The sequence below is a fragment of the Anabas testudineus genome, chromosome 21, assembly GCF_900324465.2.
Source record: "Anabas testudineus chromosome 21, fAnaTes1.2, whole genome shotgun sequence".
In the NCBI taxonomy this organism is placed as follows: Eukaryota; Metazoa; Chordata; class Actinopteri; order Anabantiformes; family Anabantidae; genus Anabas; species Anabas testudineus.
The window spans coordinates 3,509,743-3,534,436 of NC_046629.1; the positions used below are offsets into that span (position 1 = coordinate 3,509,743).

The 24,694-nt window shown below is 39.2% G+C and overlaps 8 protein-coding genes and 1 pseudogene across 8 annotated transcripts; 6 read left to right on the forward strand and 3 right to left on the reverse strand.

The window, feature by feature from the left end:
- Window positions 1-698: 698 nt before the first annotated feature.
- LOC113172660 (trace amine-associated receptor 13c-like) lies at window positions 699-1,902 on the reverse strand. The gene is made up of 2 exons (XM_026375651.1): window positions 1,727-1,902; window positions 699-1,515 (listed from the first exon to the last, which is right to left on the reverse strand). Exons 1-2 carry the CDS (start codon window positions 1,900-1,902, stop codon window positions 699-701), a joined length of 993 nt encoding a protein of 330 aa, XP_026231436.1.
- A 1,140-nt stretch (window positions 1,903-3,042) lies between these two features.
- LOC113172659 (trace amine-associated receptor 13c-like) lies at window positions 3,043-4,186 on the reverse strand. Its single transcript, XM_026375650.1, has 2 exons — window positions 4,011-4,186; window positions 3,043-3,859 (listed from the first exon to the last, which is right to left on the reverse strand). Exons 1-2 carry the CDS (start codon window positions 4,184-4,186, stop codon window positions 3,043-3,045), a joined length of 993 nt encoding a protein of 330 aa, XP_026231435.1.
- Window positions 4,187-5,590: 1,404 nt separating this feature from the next.
- On the reverse strand, window positions 5,591-6,704 carry LOC113172661 (annotated as a pseudogene).
- A 1,194-nt stretch (window positions 6,705-7,898) lies between these two features.
- On the forward strand, window positions 7,899-9,025 carry LOC113173356 (trace amine-associated receptor 13c-like). Its single transcript, XM_026376771.1, has 2 exons — window positions 7,899-8,071; window positions 8,209-9,025. Exons 1-2 carry the CDS (start codon window positions 7,899-7,901, stop codon window positions 9,023-9,025), a joined length of 990 nt encoding a protein of 329 aa, XP_026232556.1.
- A 1,369-nt stretch (window positions 9,026-10,394) lies between these two features.
- Window positions 10,395-11,493, forward strand: LOC113173370 (trace amine-associated receptor 13c-like). The gene is made up of 2 exons (XM_026376785.1): window positions 10,395-10,567; window positions 10,683-11,493. The coding sequence occupies exons 1-2, from the start codon at window positions 10,395-10,397 to the stop codon at window positions 11,491-11,493; spliced, it is 984 nt and encodes a 327-aa protein (XP_026232570.1).
- A 1,169-nt stretch (window positions 11,494-12,662) lies between these two features.
- On the forward strand, window positions 12,663-13,779 carry LOC113173371 (trace amine-associated receptor 13c-like). Its single transcript, XM_026376786.1, has 2 exons — window positions 12,663-12,835; window positions 12,975-13,779. The coding sequence occupies exons 1-2, from the start codon at window positions 12,663-12,665 to the stop codon at window positions 13,777-13,779; spliced, it is 978 nt and encodes a 325-aa protein (XP_026232571.1).
- A 1,858-nt stretch (window positions 13,780-15,637) lies between these two features.
- LOC113173372 (trace amine-associated receptor 13c-like) lies at window positions 15,638-16,495 on the forward strand. Its single transcript, XM_026376788.1, has one exon. The coding sequence runs from the start codon at window positions 15,638-15,640 to the stop codon at window positions 16,493-16,495; it is 858 nt and encodes a 285-aa protein (XP_026232573.1).
- Window positions 16,496-18,877: 2,382 nt separating this feature from the next.
- On the forward strand, window positions 18,878-19,726 carry LOC113172671 (trace amine-associated receptor 13c-like). Its single transcript, XM_026375662.1, has one exon. The coding sequence runs from the start codon at window positions 18,878-18,880 to the stop codon at window positions 19,724-19,726; it is 849 nt and encodes a 282-aa protein (XP_026231447.1).
- A 1,713-nt stretch (window positions 19,727-21,439) lies between these two features.
- On the forward strand, window positions 21,440-22,522 carry LOC113173373 (trace amine-associated receptor 13c-like). The gene is made up of 2 exons (XM_026376789.1): window positions 21,440-21,615; window positions 21,730-22,522. The coding sequence occupies exons 1-2, from the start codon at window positions 21,440-21,442 to the stop codon at window positions 22,520-22,522; spliced, it is 969 nt and encodes a 322-aa protein (XP_026232574.1).
- Window positions 22,523-24,694: the final 2,172 nt, after the last annotated feature.

Below are 24,694 nucleotides of genomic sequence, written 5' to 3' on the forward strand. Positions count from 1 at the left end.
GTGTTGATGACTGTATTGTATTTCATTAACATGAGTTCCAACAAATTTATTGTTCAAAATACATTTTTATCTGAAACTTAAATTATTCAAATGAGGGGGATTATGGAGATTCAAGAAACAATTGTGTGGCTCAAAATAAAACAAAATAAAAAAATATACTGTTTTGTGGTTAAATAACTTCATGGAACAGCTTTATCTTTACCTTTATCTAACTTCTTTATCAAATGCTTCATCAAAAACCCACACAGACATCAATGTGACAGGATGTAGAATAAATACTGCACAATAATAAACCCTTGATATGGTCACAAATACATTAAAGAGTGTTACATATCATATTTATATTGTTTGTACAGTACTTATGAATGATGAGTGTCAAAGTGTTTTCTGCAACAGTTTATTTCAGTTTTAAGATGAGCCTGAGTTGTTTTGCTCACAGTAGTGATGAGAAGAGGAAAATAAACATTTGTATTTGACCTTAGTTGAACTGTCTGTGGCTTCGTGGTCATGTCAGCAAACTCCTAGAGCTCTGCTGAAGAAAGAGAACAAGCAGGAGAGATAACATGCACTTTTAAAATGTTTTAAAATATGTGGCAACATATTTGTCCTGAACTAGCATTTGTTAATTCAGTGACATCAGTAAATGTGATTCCAACTTTACAGAAACGTTGTGAGGTCAGTGACTACAGTCTGTCTCTCTACAGGATGTTGGCCTCACAGGAGTCAGGCTGAAGTATCTTGCACGTAGCAATGAGCTTAATAGATTTTAGAAACCAGGGATAACAAAAAGCATAGATCACTGGGTTTAGAGAGGAGTTCAAATAAAACAGCCACGTCTCTAAGGGGACAGATGTTAGGTCAAACAATGTGTTGTGACCTACAAGAGAGGAAAGGTAGTATGGACAAAGACAGGCCAGAAACACGACTACAACAACACCCAGAGTTGTGGCTGCTTTTATCTCAGATTTCTTAACATGAACAGTCTTTGTCTGCTGAAGTGTGATGGATGTAATGTGAGACCTCATGGCTCGAGCATGAGACGCAGCCACCACAAACACTCTCGTATACAGAACAATGATGATGGTGACAGGACAGATAAATGTTAAAATCACGTCAACGATTCCTGCAGTGTAGTTAATAGCAGTTACACACTGTCCATGGCAGGAATGAAACCTACTCGGCTGTATTAGGTTGTCCTGCATTATGAGGCCGTTGTACACAAGCGAGCAGAGCCAACAGATGCAAGTACAGTTTGTTACTCCTCTCACTGTGATCTTGGTGTGGTAATGCAGAGGGTCACAAATGGCTATGTAACGGTCAACAGATATCAGAACCATGGTTCCCACCGATACAGAGGTCATAACAAAGCTAAGAGTACAATAAAGAGCACACATGATGTCACCGAGGAACCAGCAGCTGTTTGTGAGAATAATCTGAAACGACATCAGGAGGCCCACAAAGAAATCTGAGACGGCCAGAGACCTGAGGAGGAGGTTGGTGGGAGTGTGGAGCTGCCTGGAGAGAAAAGACCAGCATCGTGTGTGTTATTGTTTGAACAGTGGTTTCAATTACATTTCATTATACTATTTCACACATATATAATCCAGCAAGTATTTATAATTCGAACACACAGCACAGCATCATCAGATTTCAACATTTTCTTTTCAATGAACCATGTTTTTCTGTACGTCTACCACTTTCATAAATTTACTGAGTTCCTTCCTACTTGAAGTGAGAGATAGAGATGATGAGCAGCAGGTTGAGAGCTGCAGTGAGCAGAGAGATGGACGACAGCACGATGTAAATGAGCACAGTCTCAGCATGTGGACGCTTCAGCTTCCTGCAGGAGGAGTTGAGGAGCTGTGGGAAGCAGAGCTCAGTATTTTCCAGAGTCTCCATCATTAGAGAAAGAGACTCTCCTGAGCTCTGGCAGCTTAGTGACCAAGCAGCATCATATTCATATGTTTTCTCCTCTTCATCCCTTCTTGCCCTACTTCAGCCTGCCCTCCTGAAGTCCCTCCCCAGTCCTCATTCACAGCTTCTGTTTCCCTCCCTCACTAAATCTGTAAATTACTTACAGGATAACAAAAATAACTGACAATGTAACTGAAATAGAGCAATGCTAGAAAATATGACGACAAGGGAAACGTACAGCAGTTTAGGTAAAAAAGACTCCAGCACTGACAACAGGTTGTTTTAAGTTCAGCCACTTTATTTACGTCCTTCACAGTGTTTGAGATGAAGACTTAACTAGACAAACATTTAGAAATTTAAGGTTCAGACACAGATGAAGTGCACATCTCACATATTTTTACATGTAATCATTATGTAATGGAGAAACTACAACAGGGTTTACATCTAGTCCCTCTGCCCCCCATTATGAAGATGTAGTCTTGTTGTGTATTTCAGGACGTCCTATTAATAGTGAAACACAGTAGTCCAGTCTAAAAATGACATATTCGCTGGACTAGTTTTTTCAACATCACTTTGAGACAGGATTTAAATATAGCAATTTATATTATGTATGAGATAAAAGAAAATCCCAGTTGACAGTGGCAGTAGTACTTAACAGTGGTAGTAGTAACCATATTTCAGAGATGTCATGGCCCAAATGCAGTAACTTCTGTCTTCTATCTGAATTAAAAAGTAGAAAACTACAGGAAACCTAGGTGTCTTTGAAATGGGCCTGAATAAGTTTAATCTGCTTCCACATGAAAATATACAGTAGTTGGATGTAATCTGCTTCTCAAATGAGGAGCTGACTAAATGATATCACATGGACAAAATCCAAAGCTGTTTTGTTGCTGATCACAGGTTTGTGTTTAACAGTGGAGCCTGTGTATTTCTGTTTGTGAAGACTTCTGTGGACACAGATCCTTTATCAAACCTCTGTTTGCAAAGGACAAATTAGAGCAATTTGTGGTGTAGTTTACTGACATTTAAATGATGTAAAATATGATGTAACATCTGTTCAGTGACATCAGTAAATATATTTTCTTCTTTGCCGAACAGGTGTCAGGTCAGTGACTACAGTCTGTCTCTCTACAGGACGTTGGCCTCACAGGAGTCAGGCTGAAGTATCTTAAAAGTAAGAATTAGCTTAATAGATTTTAGAAACCAGGGATAACAAAAAGCATAGATCACTGGGTTTAGAGAGGAGTTCAAATAAAACAGCCACGTCTCTAAGGGGACAGATGTTAGGTCAAACAATGTGTTGTGACCTACAAGTGAGGAAAGGTAGTATGGACAAAGACAGGCCAGAAACACAACTACAACGACGCCCAGAGTTGTGGCTGCTTTTATCTCAGATTTTTTAACATGCACTATCTTTGACCGCTGAAGTGTGATGGATGTAATGTGAGACCTCATGGCTCGAGCATGAGACGCAGCCACCACAAACACTCTCAAATACAGAACAATGATGATGGTGACAGGACAGATAAATGTTAAAATCACATCAATGATTCCTGCAGTGTAGTTAATGACAGCCACACACTGTCCATAGCAGTGATTATACTGACCAGGCTGTTTTAAGTTGTCCTGAACAATAAGACTGTTGTACACAACCGAGCAGAGCCAACAGAGACAAGTACAGTTTGTTACTCCTCTCACTGTGATCTTGGTGTGGTAATGCAGAGGGTCACAAATGGCTATGTAACGGTCAACAGATATCAGAACCATGGTTCCCACCGATACAGAGGTCATAACAAATTCTGAAATACAATAGATTGCACACACAAGGTCACCGAGGAACCAGCAGCTGTTAGTGAGAATAATCTGAAACGACATCAGGAGGCCCACAAAGAAATCTGAGACGGCCAGAGACCTGAGGAGGAGGTTGGTGGGAGTGTGGAGCTGCCTGGAGACAAAAGACCAGCATCAAAACAACATAAGAGTAGAGATTAAATCATAACACACATCATCACATATGAACATTTTCTTGAAGGGTCAGGAGCCAGTAAATTCCTTAAATCAACCAGTTTCAAAAATACATTGAAATGTCTTCCTACTTGAAGTGAGAGATAGAGATGATGAGCAGCAGGTTGAGAGCTGCAGTGAGCAGAGAGATGGACGACAGCACGATGTAAATGAGCACAGTCTCAGCATGTGGACGCTTCAGCTTCCTGCAGGAGGAGTTGAGGAGCTGTGGGAAGCAGAGCTCAGTATTTTCCAGAGTCTCCATCATTAGAGAAAGAGACTCTCCTGAGCTCTGGCAGCTTAGTGACCAAGCAGCATCATATTCATATGTTTTCTCCTCTTCACCCCCTCTTGCCCTACTTCAGCCTGCCCTCCTGAAGTCCCTCCCCAGTCCTCATTCACAGGTTAGGTTCCTCCCTCATTGAACATCCAAATTACTTACAGTATAACAAAATAACTCGCAATAGAGATATACTAGAAAATATGACTACAAGGGATACGTACTGCAGGTTAGTTAAGAAGACTCCAACATTGACCTCAGTGGCACACAACAAGTTGTTCAACCACTTTATTTACGGCCTTCACAGTGTTTGAGATGAAGACTTAATTAGATTAACACTTAGAAATTTAAGGTTCAGACACAGATGAACTTCACATTCACTGGTTAAAATTATTTTGACATGTACTCGTTATATTATGGAGAAACTAAACAGGGTTTACATTTAGCCCCTCTGCCCCCCATTATGAAGACATAGTCTTATTATTACTTATGTATTTCAGAGTATTAATACACACATCCACATCACACTGCATCACACTTTTTTTATTGTTTCTAGACACCTGAATCCCTGTCCTTTTGGAACTGAACCACAAGTAGAACTGGACTCTGAGAATAAACTCTTCTGCTGGGATAATATGGAACTATGAGGTCTTTAAAACATGATGGAGCTTGATCATTGTGTGCTTTATGTGAGAATTAATTTTAAAAAATTTCTGGACGAACCAATAGAGAGAAAGGAAATGTGCTACATCTGGACAGAACTCTGGCTGCAGCTTTTTGGATTAAATGGAGGCTTTTTAGGGAGTTATAGGGACGTCCTATTAATAGTGAATCACAGTAGTCCAGTCCAATGCTTTTATTTATAGCAATTTATTTTATGTATGAGATAAAGGAAACATCCAGTGACAGTAGTACTGGAGGCCAACACAGTGTCCCTTGAGTAACCATATTAGATTACATATCTCATATGTCATGGCTCAAATGCAGTAACTTATGTTTTATGTCTGAATTAAAAAGTAGAAAACCACAGGAAACCCAGACCTTTGTCTTTGTAATGGGGTTGAATAAGTTTAATCTGCTTTCATAGATAAATATACAGTAGCTGGATGTAATCTGCTTTTCTAATGCGGAGCTGACTAAATGACATCACATACAGTAAAACAAATCCAAAGCTGTTTTGTTGCTGATCACAGGTTTGTGTTTAAAAGTGGAGCCTGTGTATTTCTGTTTGTGAAGACTTCTGTGGACACTCATCCTTTAACAAACCTCTGTTTGCAAAGGACAAATTAGAGCAATTTGTGGTGTAGTTTACTGACATTTAAATGATGTAAAATATGATGGTAACATTTGTTCGGTGACATCAGTAAATGACATTTCATCTTCACAGAATCTTTACAGGATGTTGGCCTCACAGGAGTCATGCTGAAGTATCTTGAACGTAGCAATGAGCTTAATAGATTTTAGAAACCAGGGATAACAAAAAGCATAGATCACTGGGTTTAGAGAGGAGTTCAAATAAAAAAGCCACGTCTCTAAGGGGACAGATGTAATGCCAAACAATGTGTTGTGACCTACAAGAGAGGAACAGTAATATGGACAAAGACATGTCCAGAAACACGACTACAACGATACCCAGAGTTGTGGCTGCTTTCATCTCAGATTTGTTAACATGCACAATCTTTAACCTCTGTAGTGTGACAGCTGTGATGTGTGGTCTCACTGCACGAGCATGAGACGCAGCCACCACAAACACTCTCAAATACAGAACAATGATGACGGTGACAGGACAGATAAATGTTAAAATCACATCAATGATTCCTGCAGTGTAGTTAATGACAGCCACACACTGTCCATAGCAGTGATTATACTGACCAGGCTGTTTTAAGTTGTCCTGAACTGATGAGACTGTTGTACACAACAGAGCAGAGCCAACAGAGACAAGTACAGTTTGTTACTCCCCTCACTGTGATCTTGGTGTGGTAATGCAGAGGGTCACAAATGGCTATATAACGGTCAACAGATATCAGAACCATATTTCCTACTGAGGCAGAGGTCATAATAAATTCTGAAATACAATAGATTGTACACATCATGTCACCGAGGAACCAGCAGCCGTTTGTGAGAATGATCTGAAACGACATCAGGATTCCCACAAAGAAATCTGAGACGGCCAGAGACCTGAGGAGGAGGTTGGTGGGAGTGTGGAGCTGCCTGGAGAGAAAAGACCAGCATCAAAACAACATAAGAGTAGAGATTAATTCATAACACACATCATCACATATGAACATTTTCTTTTCGGCCAGTTTCATAAATGCATTGAAATGTCTTCCTACTTGAAGTGAGAGATAGAGATGATGAGCAGCAGGTTGAGAGCTGCAGTGAGCAGAGAGATGGACGACAGCACGATGTAAATGAGCACAGTCTCAGCATGTGGACGCTTCAGCTTCCTGCAGGAGGAGTTGAGGAGCTGTGGGAAGCAGAGTTCAGTTTCTTCTGGAGGCTCCATCACCAGAAAAGATGAGACCGAGCTCTGGCAGCTTTTTGTCCAAGTTGTTTCACATCGTACCATTTATCTTTGTCTTGTCTTCATCCTGTTGTCCTACTACAACCTTCCCTCCCTAAGTCCCTCCTACTTGGTCATCGTTTACATCCTGTATGTCCCTCCCTCCTTGAACCTGTAATTCAATGATGTAACCTACTGACAGCATAATAAAAGGATTCACAATTTGAACCATACAAGATAATACTATATTATAAAAGGTTGAGAAAGTAGAAACACAGAAGGAAAACACACTGTGGGTTTAGAAGCATTAATTTGTGTCCTTTCATAATGTTTGTGACTAAAACCAATCAAAAAATTGATTAATTTGCCTTTGTACTTCTCACATTGAGATTTATCATTTAAAAAAATGATAACATGGTTCAAGTGCACATTCACTGACTTCATTAAAGATATTTACCTGGGTACAGTGACTTATTCAGAGTTCTACCTGGCCTTTTTTTCTGGTGGAAGATTTAGCATTTGCTCTGTAATGTTCAAGATTCAAGATTCAAAAACTTTATTAAATTGTTTTGCCTCGTTACACTCCCCACGGACAGAACGAAAGGGAACCACAACCAGAAAAGATCCACATCGATACAAATATGGGTCAATAATTATAGTCCAGGGTGAAATGACAACAGATATATGACGAGAAATGGTCAGTTCTTGTAACTTGACTTGTAACGATTGATGGTCACAGGCAGAAAGGATCTCCTGTGGTTCAGTGTGGAGCACTTAATGTTGATCAGTCTCTGGCTGATGGTGCTCCTCTGTCCAGCTAATGGGGGTGAGGGACTGTCCAGTTCCTTTTTCAGGTACTATATCATCAAACAAGAACATTTGGAGGTAGTTTGGTAGGAAACGATCCATCCTGTCTGACAGCTCCCATCCCCTACACTCAGAGTTCCAGGTGCTGCCTTCTGGCTCTTTCTTTAAGCACAGTCAGGACTTTTTAAACAGCATCATGGAGCAGGGCTGCATGTAAAGAAGAAAAGCAGTGAAGAAATCAGTTCTTGCACGTCAAAGGAAGTTGTCACCAGAGGGAATGAGGGAGGAGGGGTGTAGAGGGAAAGGGGAAATAAAGCAGTGACAAAACAGAGTTTCGGGTAAAAGGCTGACAGAGCTCAGCAGCTCAGCAGCTTCTCATCTCTTCTCATGATGGAGCCCGTCGAGGAAACTGAACTCTGCTTTCCACAGCTCCCTAACTCCTCCTGCAGGATAGACCAGCGCTCTCCCTCTGTATCCCTGATCACTTACACTCTGCTGTCCTCTATCTCTCTGCTCACTGTGACTCTCAATCTACTGGTTATAATCTCCATCTCCCACTTCAAGTAGTGAAATGTTTTATTAATTTATAAGAATCAGTGTTGTCTTTTAAATCATGTCGTGTTTTTCAGCTATTGCTTTTATCAGTTTGATCATTTATATCATAAATAATCATAAATCTATTGCTGGTCTTTCTCTCCAGGCAACTCCACACTCCCACCAACTTCATCCTTCTGTCTCTGGCTGTCTCAGATTTCCTCGTTGGCATCATCATGTTGTTTCAAATTGTGCTCATAGACGGCTGCTGGTTCCTCGGTGACCTCATGTGCTCTCTGTATTATGTTGTGGACTGCATTATTACCTCTGCCTCAATAGGAAACATGGTTCTCATATCCATCGACCGTTATGCTGCTATTTGTTACCCTCTGCATTATCCCTCCAGTGTCACTCAAACACGAGTTCAAATCTGTGTTTGTCTGTGTTGGACTTGTTCAGTTCTAAGTAACACTCTTCTAATGAAGGATAACCTGGAACACCCAGGCAGATACAACTCCTGCTATGGTGAGTGTGTAGTTGTTATAGATTATGTTGCTGGAGTTGTCGATCTGTTCTTGTCCTTTATCCTTCCCGTCACTGTCATTGTTGTTCTGTATTTGAGAGTTTTTATGGAGGCTGTGTCTCAGGCTCGGGCCGTGAGGTCTCAGGCTGTGACCGTCTCACCTCAGGGTTCAGTGAGTATAACACCTAAGAAGTCTGAACTGAAAGCAGCCAGGACTCTCGGTGTCGTTATCATAATATTTCTAATTTGTCTCTGTCCATACTTCAGTGTTACACTTTCAGGCCAGGACACACTGCTGAACACTTCATCTTCTGCCTTCGTAATATGTTTGTTCTATTTTAACTCTTGTTTAAATCCTGTGGTTTACGCCTTTTTTTACCCCTGGTTCAGAAAATCTATTAAACTTATTGTTACACTCAAGATACTGCAGCAAGACTCCTGTGAGGCCAAGGTAACTTAGAGTGAACGGTGTAAGGACATGAAAAGTCAAAATGTGGCTTTACATATCTTCTGTGGGGAGAAATTATTTCTCTGTGTTAATGTCAATGATTTACAAAATGTAAATATAAGTGATAAAACCAACAACAGTATACATTTCATGTACTGTGATGTAAATAAAGACGACTATAGAACTAGCCTTTACTCATTAGGTTTGTTTTTATGATTTATAACAGCCCCTTGAGTCGTCATAATGTCCTGATAACCTCCAGTAATATAGATCATCCTGTACTCTGTATTGTATTATGAATTGTGTCACATCAAATGAATCCCAGAGAAAAAAAGGTCACAAAAAGGTCAAAGGAAACACCACACTGCACCACTTACTACTGCAAGAGGAGCTGGTCGCTCTGACTGACTGAGAACAACTTAAGGTGACATAAGATTTAACACTTCATCTGCAATGTGGTTGTTGAACAGCGAGAGGAGACATTTTAGAAACATGGAACTGCCCTTGCACAAGTATTTACTTGTGATAAAACATGGTATTGTATGTAGAGACATGACAGAATACCACTGAGTGTTTGCTTCTCCCGCAAAGACCGAATGGGTCTTTGCGGGAGCAAATCTGTTGTTTGTTTAGAAAGACAAATTTTGTCTACACCAATACGACATCATCTTTAAAAACAGCTGACTTTTAGAAAGCTTTAGCTCGTAAATGGTTCTTTCAGGAGAGAAGCTTAAAATTGTCTGAGCACTGCCAACTTTGAAAAGCGTAAGCACTTAAGTACTATAAGAAATGCTAGTCAATGAAAGATCTTGCATAAATTTTAAAAGTGTGCATTAAACTTTATCTTAAGGCAAAGTTTTCATTTATATTTTCTCAACATTTGCTGCAAATGTGTCATTTAATTGTCCTGCAAGTTACTAAAGGAGTGTGATACCCCATCGTCTCTAAAGTATTGACACCCCCAGAAAGCACTTACTCTGTACTTACTCATTCTCAAGTAGAAAAAACCCAAACACAAACTGGATGGAGTTAAAACCTGTTGTCTTTAACGTTATCCCACGAATCACTACAGTAATAAGAATGATGATTACAGTTACTTTTAAAAAAATAAATGTTGTGTTTATCATAAAATGTTCATTGTTGTAGACCAAAGCAGTGAAACGTGATATTGTCATGGAACTTTTGTATGTATAGAAGAAAGTATAAAAAACAACACAACAAATGGAAAAGTAACTAAAGAAATGATACTCAACTAACTTTTCACTAGAGGTAAAGAGGGAGGAGGGATGTGGAGGTAGAAGAGAGATAAAGAAGTTACGAGATAAAGTTTCTGGCAGAAGTCTGTTGGAGCTCAGCAGCTTCTCATCTCTTCTTTCCGATGATGGAGCCTCTCGAGGAAGCTGAACTCTGTTTTCCACAGCTCCCTAACTCCTCCTGCAGGAGAGACGAGCGATCTCTCTCTGTATCTCTGATCACTTACATTCTGCTGTCCTCTATCTCTCTGCTCACTGTGACTCTCAACCTACTGGTTATAATCTCCATCTCCCACTTCAAGTAGTGAAATGTTTTGTCGATTTATAAGAACAACTGTCTTTATATGTGTTGTGTTTCACTCACAGCTTTTATCTGCTGAGGTGATAAATACAAAATGTTGGTCTTTTCTCTCCAGGCAGCTCCACTCTCCCACCAACCTCCTCCTCCTCTCTCTGGGTGTCTCTGATTTCTTCATTGGGTTCCTTATGATATTTCAAATTATGCTCACAGACGGTTGTTGGTACCTCGGTGACCTCATGTGTGCTCTGTATTATCTTATGGGCTGCATTGCTACCTCCACTTCAATAGGAAACATGATGCTCATATCTGTTGACCGCTTTATGGCTATTTGTTTTCCTCTGCACTACTCCACCAAAGTCACTCAAACACGAGTTCAAGTCTGTGTTTGTCTGTGTTGGATTTGTTCTACTGTCTTCGGCAGTCTGGGTATTGACCTGGAACACCCTGGAAGGTTTAACTCCTGCTCTGGAGAGTGTGTGTTTGTCATTGATTACATTACAGGACGCGTTGATCTGTTCTTGTCCTTCATCTTTCCCGTCACTGTCATCGTAGTTCTGTATATGAAAGTGTTTGTTGTGGCTGTGACTCAGGCTCGAGCCATGAGGTCTCACACTGTAACAGTAAAAGTTCAGACTTCAGTGAATATACCAGCTAAAAAATCTGAAATGAAAGCAGCCAGAACTCTCGGTGTTGTTATTGTGGTTTTTTTAATGTGTCTCTGCCCATATTACTGTGTTTCCCTCACAGGCCAGGACACTTTGCTGAATACTTCATCTTCTGCCTTTGTAATATGCTTGTTCTATTTTAACTCCTGTTTAAATCCTGTGATTTACGCCTTTTTTTACCCCTGGTTCAGAAAATCTATTAAACTTATTGTTACGCTTAAGATACTGCAGCCAGACTCCTGTGACACCAACATCACATAGACAACCTTGAGCCACTGTCCTGAGATGCTCTGTTTTGTATGCCTTCATCAAATACATTAATACAAACTCTAAACTGCAGACAAATGAATTCTTCACTGTCACTGTAAGTTACAAAATCAAAATATGTGAGAAACTGGAAACAGTAAATATTTTCAGTGTTGAACCAGCTTTTTCTCATTAAGTTTGAAATTCTGTGAAAATGTACAAAGATAAGCCACAACAATGGGTTTTAATGTTGTGGCTGATTAATGCATATTATACTCATATTATTCTTATTAAGGTCTTTACAGTATTTAGCAATAAAATAAGATTTTTCTGTAGGACGCTGGAGGATCAGGATCAGATGATTTATCACTTATTTATCACACAATTTGATAAGAAATATATATATGTATATAGGTATATATGTTTTTTGTAGTAGTAAAATATTTTGGTGGCCTTTACACACCGTATTGTGGAGACATCATAATTTAGGAATTCTATATATCAGGTGATTCACTGACCTCTGTCCTCCAGAGTTAGGGATGTTAGTTCATTGTGATTTAATGATACTCTTCAGTAAAATTTTGCAAGCAAGCAAAATGTATTTATTTAGCTTTGTTCTAAATCAAAGTAACATGACAGCGAACCATTGCAAAATAAATCTAAACAAACAAGTAAACCAACAATTACTCATGCAGAGAGCAAATAAATGCCTCAGTTGGAAGCAGTTTAAAATCTTTCCAAAACTGAAAACTTTTAAGAATTGAGGGGAAAACAACTTTGATAGATGAAGAATGAGTTAATGGATTGATGAAGCTGTTCTTCTCCAGTTAGATTACCCAGAGTAATTGTACTAACTAGGTTAGTAGATCCTAACTCCATGTTTTCCATCAATCTAACAGACTTTCTAATCACCAGCAACCTATTGACCACCAACATTAAACCTGACCCAGGCACTTGTGTTATTCTGTTTTTCTATTCTCTGGGCTTCTCTAGATGAAGATCGTATCACATGCTCTAAAATGATAGCCACACAGCTGTAGCAGTACGCAACACTACTGGAAGGAAGTTGTCACCGGAGAAAAAGGGAGGAAGGATGAGGACAGAGAAGGGATATAAGGCAAACATAGCAGAGATTCAAGCAGAAGGCTGTCAGAGCACGCAGCTTCTTCTCTCCTCGTTTGATAATGAACCCCACAGAGGAAGCTGAACTCTGTTTTCCACAGCTCCCTAACTCCTCCTGCAGGATAGCCAAGCGCTCTCCCTCTGTAACCCTGCTCACTTACATTCTGCTGTCCTCTATCTCTCTGCTCACTGTGACTCTCAACCTACTGGTTATAATCGCCGTCTCTCACTTCAAGTAGTCAAATTCTTTATAAATTTATAAGAAAGAAAAAAGTGTTGTTTTCAAATATGTTGTGTTTCAGTGATGGCTTTTGTCTGTTAGAATGATCTGATTTAAACAATATTCATAAATATTGTTGCTCTCTCCTCTCCAGGCAGCTCCACACTCCCACCAGCCTCCTCCTCCTCTCTCTGGCTGTCTCAGATTTCTTCATTGGCCTCTTAATGCTTTTTCAAGTTATGCTCATAGACGGCTGTTGGTATCTTGGTGACATCATGTGTGCTCTGTATTATGTTCTGGCTTCCATTATCACCTCTGCCTCCATAGGAAACATGGTTCTCATATCTGTGGACCGTTATGTGGCTATTTGTGAACCTCTGCATTACTCCACCAAAGTCACTCAAACAAGAGCTCAGCTGTTTGTTTGTGTGTTGTGGTTATGTTCTGCTGTCATCAACATTCTGGGTGTTAACCCAGGACAAACAGGCAGGTATAGCTCCTGCTCTGGAGAGTGTGTGTTTGTTGTTGATTATGCTGTTGGACGTGTTGATCTACTTCTGACGTTTATCTGTCCCGTCACTGTCATCGTAGTTCTGTATATGAGAGTGTTTGTGGTGGCTGTGTCTCAGGCTCGAGCCATGCGGTCTCACGTAGTCGCAGTCACACGTTCAGTGAGTGTAACAGCTAGGAAATCTGAAATTAAGGCAGCCAGGACACTTGGTGTAGTTGTTGTTGCATTTCTAATATGTCTTTGTCCCTACTTTAGTGTTGCACTGACGGGCCAGGACACTTTGCTGAACACTTCATCTTCTGCCTTTGTAATATGTTTGTTCTCTTTTAACTCCTGTTTAAATCCTGTGATCTACGCCTTTTTCTACCCCTGGTTCAGAAAATCTATTAAACTTATTGTTACACTTGAGATTTTAGAGCCAGACTCTTGTGAGGCCAACATCACATAGAGACTCTGGAGCGATGGAAGTGAAATTTTGACAGTCGAATACATTTGAGCATCTTTAGACAAAGAAACAGAGACACATACCATGTTTGATGACCACTTTTTGTAAAGAGAATATATTTCCTATTTAATATCAGTGAGTTACAAAATGTAAAAACGATATGTATACACCTTTAAATGTAGCTAATGTTAAATAAAAATAATGTTTTTAAAATCAGCTTTTGCCCATTCACATGTCAGTGAATCTATATCGTTGTCTGAACATTCAATAATAGTTTGAATGTATAACAGATTGAAATACAATAACAAAAAAAGGCAACAATATTTTTCACATAATTTAATTGTTAGATGTAAGAAAAGATTTAAACAAAAAAAAAAATGGGAGGAAACTCTAACCTGTAAAGATTTATTGAGACTCATAGCACAAGTATCTTTATCCACCTCACACTTAAATATCCAGATCCTGGAGGAGCCAGAAGAGTCCAGGAGCTTTCTTACTCTCAGTAAGTACATGTAGTTCAGTTTGTACGAGGACCTCGTATGAAAAACTTGTTACACCTCCTCCACGTCGCCTGCACCAGTTTTACAAGCACCAGGCTAAAAGTGAGACGTCTCACCAAGAATCTGTAAGCTCACGCACCTAAAACAGCTTTTTTCATGAGACCAAGTGGACCTCCTCTTTTCACACAGGACATTTTGATGTATCACGGTAGTAAAGCACATAAATTAAATGAGATGAGACTGAATTTCGTATTTGTTGTTTCAGGATAGAGGTTAATACAATAAAAACATTGTTAATGTTATTAATAACAGTTGCATGTACAACTGCATTTACTGCTTGTGTTTTCCATAGGTAGGACAATAAAAAGAGTAATCTTTGTGTTTAATCTGGAGGAACCAGCTTTAGATCATTCCTCTTTGATTTGATTTGGAAATGAAATGGTATTTACAGTAAACGTCTGATGGGTTTTCAATGTGCTAACTCTGAAATCACGTGTCTGCTTTATTTTATAAGAATATTAGTTGCAACTTTTTCATGCCTGAGTTGTGTCTGTACATTTTTAAAGCAGTCACCATGAGGCCACAGCAGCTCCCAACAATAACATAGCATGGCACTCCCACTGTAAGTAGTTGAAGCTCAGTAGACGCTGCTGTGATGCAGCAGGAAAATGGCGGGAGCACAAATCCTTTAGGAGCAACTGTGCTGACTGTCCATGTTTGAAGTGTGAGGTGGAGCAGAGCTGGCTGTACTGGATCCTACCACTGTACTGGCTGAAAACCATGGTTTGATTTTATTTACTTTGGTTGGCACACACACGTCCCTACACGTCCACTGTAACATGTCCCAGCATCAGTGAGTTCATTAAAGTCTGCGGCTGCAGACTCAAACGCTCCAAACTGTACAGTTAAAACAGGCTTGTAGTCCCTGCTTTGCCTCATTGGTCCATCTCTTCTGATGATGATGATGATGATGATGATAAATAAACAACTAGCTAAAGAAAGTTGGAGTAGGAAACTCGTCACCAAAGGGAGGAGGGAGGTAGAGCTCCAGGGGGGTGTGGAGGTAGGAGATAAAGAAGTAGCCTGGTCAAGTTAGAGCTCAGCAGCTTCTCATCTCTTTCTGATGATGGAGCCTCTGGAGGAAACTGAACTCTGTTTTCCACAGCTCCCTAACTCCTCCTGCAGGATTCCCATGCGTTCCTACACTGTTTCTCTGCTCACTTACATTCTGCTGTCCTCTATCTCTCTGCTCACTGTGACTCTCAATCTACTGGTTATAATCTCCATCTCTCACTTCAAGTAGTCAAACATTTTATTAACTTGTAAGAAATTGTGATTCATATAATGTTTTATCAGCTGAAATGATATATACACTATTAATAATATCACAATTGTTGACGGTCTTTGTCTCCAGGCAGCTTCACACTCCCACCAGCCTCCTCCTCCTCTCTCTGGGTGTCTCTGATTTCTTCATTGGGTTCCTCATGATCTTTCAAATTATGCTCATAGACGGTTGTTGGTACCTCGGTGACCTCATGTGTGCTCTGTATTATGTTATGGCCTGCATTATTACCTCCACCTCTATAGGAAACATGGTGCTCATATCTGTTGATCGATTTGTGGCTATTTGTTTTCCCCTGCATTACTCCACCAAGGTCACTCCTTCACGAGTTCAAGTCTGTGTTTGTATGTTGTGGTTATGTTCTGCTGTCATTGGGATTCTGGGTATTGACCTGGAACACCCAGGCAGGTATAGCTCCTGCTCTGGAGAGTGTGTGTTTGTCATTGATTACATTAATGGACGTATTGATCTATTTGTGTCATTTATCTGTCCCGTCACTGTCATCATAGTTCTGTATATGAGAGTATTTGTGGTGGCTGTGTCTCAGGCTCGAGCCATGCGCTCCCACATAGTTGCAGTCACACATTCAATCAGTATAACAGCTAAGAAATCTGAAATTAAGGCAGCCAGGACACTTGGTGTAGTTGTTGTTGCATTTCTAATATGTCTTTGTCCCTACTTTAGTGTTACACTGACAGGCCAGGACACTTTGGTGAATACTTCATCTTCTGCCTTTGCAATATGTTTGTTCTCTTTTAACTCCTGTTTAAATCCTGTGATCTACGCCTTTTTCTACCCCTGGTTCAGAAAATCTATTAAACTTATTGTTACACTTAAGATACTGCAGCCAGACTCCTGTGACACCAAGATAACGTAGATAATAAGGAGCCACAGACATAAAATGTTAAGACACATTTCAGTCAGTTTGAACATCTTGAGACAAAAAAAGGAAATATCATGCTGTTTTTGATTCTACAGATACCACAACCACTCCACCAAAAAAGAGAAATGATTTCTTCACATTAATGTCTTAAAAAGATGTAAATATGCTGTAAAAGTATATGTCAGACAACTTTCTTTAAAACCAGCTTTTTCCAATTAAATGTCTGTGGAAACCTACTGTATATCTATGTTGCCATCAATAATAGTTTGAATACACAACAAACATATAATATTAAACATATAAAACTAAAATATAAAAGATATAATAATATTCAAGGTACATCTAACAATATCAAGTAAAATTTTATTTGCACAAGTAAATTCTTAAGAAGAAAAGAACACATATTAACTCAATAAACATTAAAACATTTAATACTGTTTGTTCCTCATAAAAGAAGAAAAGGGAGCAGACCGATGAAAGCTGGTAACAATTTATTACACAAGACTCTGGGCATAAGCAATGTTATCAACACCCAACTAAAATATCCCAATATTTAAGGGCCCAGAAAAGTGCAGCAGCTTTCTTTACTCTTACTGGGTACATACAGTTCACTTTGTATCACTGGAGATTTTATTAAAATAACTTGTGTGACACCTTTTCCATCTGTTTGCAATAAACCTCTCTTGAATCAGTTTTACAAGCATCAGCTCATATGTCAATCTAACCACAGAGTAAGAGAATACTTTGAGCAGATGGCAGCTGAGTGGATTGCACAGCAAATAAGGAGCTGTATTGTGTACCAGTCAGTTAATACTGAGTCTAGCAGTCTGTGGGGTAGTAGACATTCAGGGTACCACACGCATGGTTGAACCTTTTGAAAAAGATCGTCTTAAAAGAGCGTCAGACTTGTGACCTTGTGAGGCTCCACGTCCTAAACCCTAAACCAAGTGTGTGCAGTGCATCAGTCAGTGCATGAAAATCTTACAGAAGTCTTGGATTCTCCACGTGTGAGAAAACCCGCCATGTGTACTAACAGCTGCTCGTTCACCATCATCACATAGTGACAATAGTGATTCTGAGTCTTATACATTCAACAACACACAACACAGAAATACAACTTGTGGATGATAACGTACACGCTAAAATCAAAGCTAGTGACTTTACTCAACACAAAACGTAGCGACAACTACACAATATCATAAGGGTCAGTCCTATCATGGTTTTGCAGGTTTAAATAAGCCTGGGTGCTGTTATCTTTAAAATGCATTGCAAGGATTCACCAGAGACATGGACTGTTTGCAAAGTGTAGCCAGTTGGTAAGTTAAATAAAATCCGATGTTCTACGCACAACGTCCTCCATAGTTAGGTTGTGACATTCTTTTGTTATTCCTATATTATTTGGAAAGTTCAGAAGGGTCTGGCTGGAGAACTGTGTGCCTTCAAGCTTTAGTCACATAGTGGCAGCAGTCAGACAGATAAGGTTATTCTGCCAAGTCACTACAAAATGGGTTTTGAGAATTTCTTCCTGCTTTGCTGAGGTGATACCAGAGAGTTTTGTGGGAAATTTGGTGGTGGAAGTATGTGTACTATAATGTAAAATAATTTGGAAATAAGCATGTGTCCTGAAAGTTGAGTAAAAAATACTCTGCTAAGACAGTTAACAGTGTGTTGAGTAATGCACGTTCCAGGTTAGGTGGAGAATATTGTGATTGAATTTAAATGTACTGTACGGTGAAGAGGATTTTACCTCCCTTAGAAGTTTTCACCTTTTATGTTTTTACAACTTGGACTCATGGTTTAAACAAATGTACAGTAAAATATTGTCTCTTACTGGTCTCCTTCTGTCAACATTAATCAGTTTTTGAGGAGATCCTGTTGGAGGCAGATTTAGATTTCATAGAAATATGTCGTAAATGTAGAATACAATTTTGGGTTATTATGGATGGTCTAGAGATGCTATGCTGCATCTGACAATTGTCTCCAGAGGAAACGAAGAAGGAGGAGGGATGTAAAGTAAAAAGAGATAAAGGAGTTGCATTACAGATTTTCTGGCAGTAAGATAAGAAGGTTCAGCAGCTTCTTATTTCCTGTTTCTGATGATGAAACTCACTAAGGAAACCGAACTCTGTTTTCCACAGCTCCCTAACTCCTCCTGCAGGATTCCTATGCGTTCTTACACTGTTTCTCTGATCACTTACACTCTATTGTCCTCTATCTCTCTGCTCACTGTGACTCTCAACCTACTGGTCATCATCTCCATCTCTCACTTCAAGTAGTAAAACATTTTATTAATTTAGAGAGAAAATGTTGTTTTCAAATGATGTTTTCTGCTTCAGTCACTACGTTTATCTGGTAGAATTGATAGTATAAATAATAATGATAAATCTATCGTTGGTCTTTGTCTCCAGGCAGGTCCACACGCCCACCAACATCCTTCTCCTCTCTCTGGGTGTCTCTGATTTCTTCATTGGGTTCCTTATGATCTTCCAAATTATGCTCATCGATGGTTGTTGGTACCTCGGTGACCTCATGTGTGCTCTGTATTATGTTATCGGCTGCATTGCTACCTCTGCCTCAACAGGAAACATGGTTCTCATATCCATCGACCGTTATGCTGCTATTTGTGACCCTCTACATTATCCCTCCAAAGTCACTCAAACACGAGTTCAAGTCTGTGTTTTTGTGTGTTGGATATGTTCAGCTGTACATAACATTTTTCTGCTGAGGGATAATCTGGAACACCCAGGAAGGTTTAACTCCTGCTCTGGAGAGTGTGTGTTTGTTATAAATTACTTTGCTGGACGTGTTGATCTGTTCTTGTCCTTCATCTTTCCCGTCACTGTCATCATAGTTCTGTATATGAAAGTGTTTGTTGTGGCTGTGACTCAGGCTCGAGCCATGAGGTCTCACACTGTAACAGTAAAAGTTCAGACTTCAGTGAGTATAACAGCTAAGAAATCTGAAATTAAAGCAGCCGGAACTCTCGGTGTTGTTATTGTGGCATTTCTCATATGCATTTGTCCATATTACTGTGTTTCCCTCACAGGCCAGGACACTTTGCTGAACACTTCATCTTCTGCCTTTGCAATATGTTTGATAACTTTTAACTCCTGTTTAAATCCTGTGATTTACGCCTTTTTTTACCCCTGGTTCAGAAAATCTATTAAACTAATTGTTACACTCAGGATACTGCAGCCAGACTCCTGTGAGGCCAACATAGTGTAGACACATAGAGCACGTGGAGATTCAAAGATGAAATAATTTAGTCCGTTATATACATTTTACACATCCTAACTATAATGTCTTTTATAGAGAGTTATTTCTTCATGTTAAGTCAAATCTAAATATTTAAATTATTTTGATATAAAGACTAAACGTAAAACCAACTTATATATCATTCTAATGTCTTTTAATATCTATGGATATTTAGATGTTATGTTATTGATTGAAGATGAATTGAAGAAATTAATTCCAGTAATGCTTAGTGCAGTGGTTTGATTGTTTCAATTGACTGATTTTCTTAAGACACTTTACAATGTAAGTTTAAGACCTTACAGGATATGACAACTCTAAATTCTCTAAGAAGACCCAACAACTCCACTTGGGCAGCACAAGGTGACTGTGGAGAAGAAAGGCTGAGGGTCGGTGGCCATCTGCCTCGACCGGTTGGTGTGAGTGGAAAGAGGAGAAAGAAAAGCAACAAAAGAACAGGACAAGAAGTGGCAGACAATGGAATACTTGAGTTGATCAAGTCTTTTTATAATTTTTTGGCATTGTACCTCTACTAACATGGAGTTTCAAAGAGACAGAATAGAAATGTGAAGAGATAAAGGATTCAACATGCAACAAAGGTCCTGGATTGATTCATTCTTTGGTTAACATACCAAAAAATAATGATCCTAACTTCTGCCAGAAAAGCTAATGCATTTACCACTTATTTCAACATCAAATCTGTGAATGAAGAGACAACCAAAGCTGAACCTCCACCTTATGAGACCATTCATTGTGGGCCTAATTAGGAAAGGTGTTTACTATATTGTGCCACTGTTGAGGGGCAGCCTTTTTATATAAGGCAAGTGTGGTTTAGAAAACAATCTATAGTGTCCCTAAATCCACTATAAATGTGTGGAGTGAAAGGCTGAAGTACAACACAACAATGCACTGATGCCAAACACTGAAAGCTCTGACATTCACCTACAGAGAGGTCAACTCAGCAGCACATCCGTACCTGAATTCCTTTATCCAGGTCTACAACCACTCTTACCCACTGCGCTCTACCAACAGAACATCATAAAGCAAAAGATCCCATGCAAACCTTTCAGCTCAGTGGCTCAGTGGGTGGAACACACTACCTACCTATGTTCACTCAGCAGCCTCAGTCCCAGTATTAAAAAAACTGTTCAAGATGGAAATCTTGAAGGTGCTGGGGGACAACCAAATGTAAGAGTGCTTTATTATGGGGACCCCAAACATTTAAAAACACTTGTTTAGACATCTGATAAGCAGAAATAGTTTGCAGGGGTGTGATGCACCATACTCTTCATCAGTAGGTAAAGGTGTAGGCTTCACGCTGCAGTGACACTCTTAACAAGAGAAATAATAAACAGTTGACATTTACTTTAAATGGAAAATTAGCTACTAAGAAATGATTCTGATTCGCTCACAGGGTGAGACTGATTAATAATATTGTCAACATTGAATAACATATCCTTGATTTCATTTATTTGTTCATTTCTATTTTATTGAAATAGAGGAAAAGGGCTGACAATAGATAAACAGGTAACTCAGGAGAAACTCTGTCCCTGCCACTAAGGAAGTTTTCACCAGAGAGTAAGAACGAGGAGGGAGGTAGAGAAAGAAAAGAGATAAAGCAGTTACATGACGGAGTTTCAGGCACAAGGCTGACACAGCTCAGCAGTTTCTCGTCTTCCTCTTCTGATGATGGAACTCCTCGAGGAAACTGAACTCTGCTTTCCACAACTACCCAACACCTCCTGCAGGATAGCTACAAGCTCTCACTCTGTGACCCTCCTCACTTACACTCTGCTGTCTTTTATTTCTGTGCTCACTGTGACTCTCAACCTGCTGGTCATCATCTCCATCTCCCACTTCAAGTAGTGAAATAGTTTATCAATTTATAACAAAATGCTGTTTCTAAATAATGTTTATCTGTTGTTATTCAGAATGATGTTAGAAGTAATCAAAGGTTTATTTCTGGCCTTCTCCAGGCAGCTCCACACTCCCACCAACCTCCTCCTCCTCTCTCTGGCTGTTTCAGATTTCTTCATTGGCCTCCTCATGCTCTTTCAGATGATGACGATAAGTGGCTGCTGGCTCCTCGGTGACCTCATGTGTTCACTGTATTATGTTATGGCCTGTATTTCGACATCTGCCTCAATAGGAAACATGGTTCTCATTTCCATTGACCGCTATGTGGCTATTTGTTACCCTCTGCACTACCCCTCTAAAGTTACTCAAAAAAGGGTTCAGGTCTGTATTTGTTTGTGTTGGACATGTTCAGCTCTGAGTAACAGCCTCCTGCAGAAGGACAGCCTGGAACGCCCGGGCAGGTACACCTCCTGCTATGGAGATTGTGTGTTTGTTGTTGATTACATTTCTGGACGTGTTGATCTGTTCTTGTCCTTAATCGGTCCGGTCACGATCATCGTAGTTCTGTATATGAGAGTGTTCTTGGAGGCTGTGACTCAGGCTCGAGCCATGAGGTCTCACACTGTGACAGTCTCACCTAAAAAATCTGAACTGAAAGCAGCCAGGACCCTCGGTGTTGTTATTGTTGTGTTTCTACTGTGTCTCTGCCCATATTTTAGTGCCACTCTTACAGGACAGGACGCTTTGTTCAACACTTCATTTTCTGCCTTTTCAATATGTTTGTTGTATTTTAATTCTTGTTTAAACCCGATGATATACGCCCTCTTTTACCCCTGGTTCAGAAAATCTATTAAACTAATTGTTACACTTCAGATCCTGCAGCCCGGCTCCTGTGAGGTGAACATCACATAGAGTCCAGAGCCACATGAAATCTTCCAACAGATGAACAACATTTAATGTTTCTTCATTTTCAATGGTGAGAAATTATTTCTTTACATTAATGTCAGTGATTTACTTAATATAACTATGTGAGAAAACTGAGAACAGTATGCCTTCAGGTGTTATGATATAGAGTATTGCCTGTAAAACCAGCATTTTGCATTAACAGTTTATTGCTGTGAAAGTGTATATTGTAGTACAAACATTTAATATCATATGATATAATATATATTGCATGCATTAGGGCAAATAGAAATTTTAACAAGCCAGTAATAACAAAGAGAAAATATTGTTGAAACTTATAAAAATAAACATTTATTGGATTTTTTTAACTTAACATAGTTACTGACTCGTCCTGGAAATTATTATTTTTTTATGTTTAATAATGTTGCAGACGTCAGCCTACTACTGGCACACGTCACAACACAGAGGAGATTCACAGGATTTCTCATAAATCTCAGGAGACCTAAGAAACCTTTATTACCCACACAGGATATTTTGACATGTCACATAAAGGACGGGTGTAAATCAAATTATTAATTTAGATGCTGTCACATGTGGTAGCAGTACACACACTCAATAATAATACTAATACCTAATACCAAAATAAGCACTCCACTACAGAGGGAAGCACATACTCTCAAGATTTAAGAACTAAAGTTAAAGTAGAGAAAACAATATATTTTTTATCAATAATAAATTATTGCTGTACTTGAGGGCAGTATGGACCTGTTGGTCTGTTCCAAAAGGGAACAGTTTGGGAAAAGTCTGCTGCTGCTCTGAGTTTAGTTTGCACCAATCCAGCAGCTTCACACATGAAGAACAGCTCTGTGTCTTCTTTGGGCTGAAGAAGAAGAAGAAGCGAAACATAAATGATAATAGATGATTAACGGGAGAAAGATGACGGCTGCTGTTGGCAGAATTCAGAAATTCTTCATTCTAGGTTTGGTCTGGTTTTGATCGTGCAGTTTTTCCTTAGACAACCACCTGAAAATACCCAGTACTAATTCTGTACTTGTTATTTGGGATAATAGTAAATCAGGCCCCTAAGTCTCTTGGTGATATTCTTATTCTTAGTCTTCGTATGTTTTTATATGTGACTGTACAATTTTTCTTTTCCAAAACTGTTTTGAAACTTTGTGCAACTAATCCAGAATAGACCTGCTCATTTAAGGTGTCAATTATTATTTTAACCTGTTTTATATAAATTTATATATTTAAAATACATCTTACATAGTTTTCTTAGTTGAGTACTTGTTACCACCTTTGATACCTGCTACCTGAAGCAACAAAAGGAAATTCAGTCATTTCTAATTTAATTCACACCGGTCCTTTATGTGACATGTCAAAACATCCTGTGTGGCTAATAACGGTTTCTTAGGTCTCCTGAGTTTCATGAAATCCTGTTTTCAGTATCTGTGGTTCACAGTCTTCAGCCTCCCCAGAAAAGTTTCATCCCTCATATTATCACCTTATTAGTTCCACCTGTGTTCTCCTTTAATCACCAGTTCCGTGTCACCTGTTCACCAGCCTCCTTTTATAATTCCCTTTTGATTGTTCCTTTGTTCTATTTTTACTTATTACTTTTGTCTTTTTTTTCTTTGTTACTTTTTTATTATTAAAACTGGCATTATTTGGCCCCCTTGTGTGTGAAAATCCCTCGTTTGTAACAGCAGCAGAGGTTTTAACAACAAGCTGTTCCCTCTTCGCAGTCCCTTCAGCTCTGTGAGGTTGAGTTACTATACAACTACAATCACAAATATATTTTAGTGTACAGTTTAGTTGTAATCTGTTAATACTTAACCTAAAAATCAAATGTAGACAATTTACAAGATTCCACTTTGTTTTCTGAAAAAGTTGAAGTTCAACAGGCAGTTTTTTTTTTTATGGATGGGACGGTCACTTTTTTAAATCCAGGCAACAATCGTGCGCTGACTTAACTTAAAACAAATTAACACAGAACTTTTTTATTAAAATTTAAACTTAACCAAAGTGATTTTTGTACCTTGACCCAAACTCACATGAGAATCTGGACTCGAACTACTACTCGTACGGTTTATGAGTCCTGCTCATGACACATCTCCAACCACCCCCCACCATCTCTTTGTCTTTTATTATATCATTAAGTTTACTACAAAAACAACA

Excerpts from the sequence above, each read along its gene's own strand:
- LOC113173372 (XM_026376788.1), top strand. The coding sequence starts at position 15,638 with ATGATATATACACTATTAATAATATCACAATTGTTGACGGTCTTTGTC.
- LOC113173371 (XM_026376786.1), top strand. The coding sequence starts at position 12,663 with ATGAACCCCACAGAGGAAGCTGAACTCTGTTTTCCACAGCTCCCTAAC. Across the intron at positions 12,836-12,974 it reads ATCGCCGTCTCTCACTTCAA|GCAGCTCCACACTCCCACCA; the intron begins GTAGTCAAATTC and ends TCTCCTCTCCAG.
- LOC113172671 (XM_026375662.1), top strand. The coding sequence starts at position 18,878 with ATGATAAATCTATCGTTGGTCTTTGTCTCCAGGCAGGTCCACACGCCC.
- LOC113173370 (XM_026376785.1), top strand. The coding sequence starts at position 10,395 with ATGGAGCCTCTCGAGGAAGCTGAACTCTGTTTTCCACAGCTCCCTAAC. Across the intron at positions 10,568-10,682 it reads ATCTCCATCTCCCACTTCAA|GCAGCTCCACTCTCCCACCA; the intron begins GTAGTGAAATGT and ends TTTTCTCTCCAG.
- LOC113173373 (XM_026376789.1), top strand. The coding sequence starts at position 21,440 with ATGATGGAACTCCTCGAGGAAACTGAACTCTGCTTTCCACAACTACCC. Across the intron at positions 21,616-21,729 it reads ATCTCCATCTCCCACTTCAA|GCAGCTCCACACTCCCACCA; the intron begins GTAGTGAAATAG and ends GGCCTTCTCCAG.
- LOC113173356 (XM_026376771.1), top strand. The coding sequence starts at position 7,899 with ATGGAGCCCGTCGAGGAAACTGAACTCTGCTTTCCACAGCTCCCTAAC. Across the intron at positions 8,072-8,208 it reads ATCTCCATCTCCCACTTCAA|GCAACTCCACACTCCCACCA; the intron begins GTAGTGAAATGT and ends CTTTCTCTCCAG.
- LOC113172659 (XM_026375650.1), bottom strand. The coding sequence starts at position 4,186 with ATGATGGAGACTCTGGAAAATACTGAGCTCTGCTTCCCACAGCTCCTC. Across the intron at positions 3,860-4,010 it reads ATCTCTATCTCTCACTTCAA|GCAGCTCCACACTCCCACCA; the intron begins GTAGGAAGACAT and ends TTTTGTCTCCAG.
- LOC113172660 (XM_026375651.1), bottom strand. The coding sequence starts at position 1,902 with ATGATGGAGACTCTGGAAAATACTGAGCTCTGCTTCCCACAGCTCCTC. Across the intron at positions 1,516-1,726 it reads ATCTCTATCTCTCACTTCAA|GCAGCTCCACACTCCCACCA; the intron begins GTAGGAAGGAAC and ends TTTTCTCTCCAG.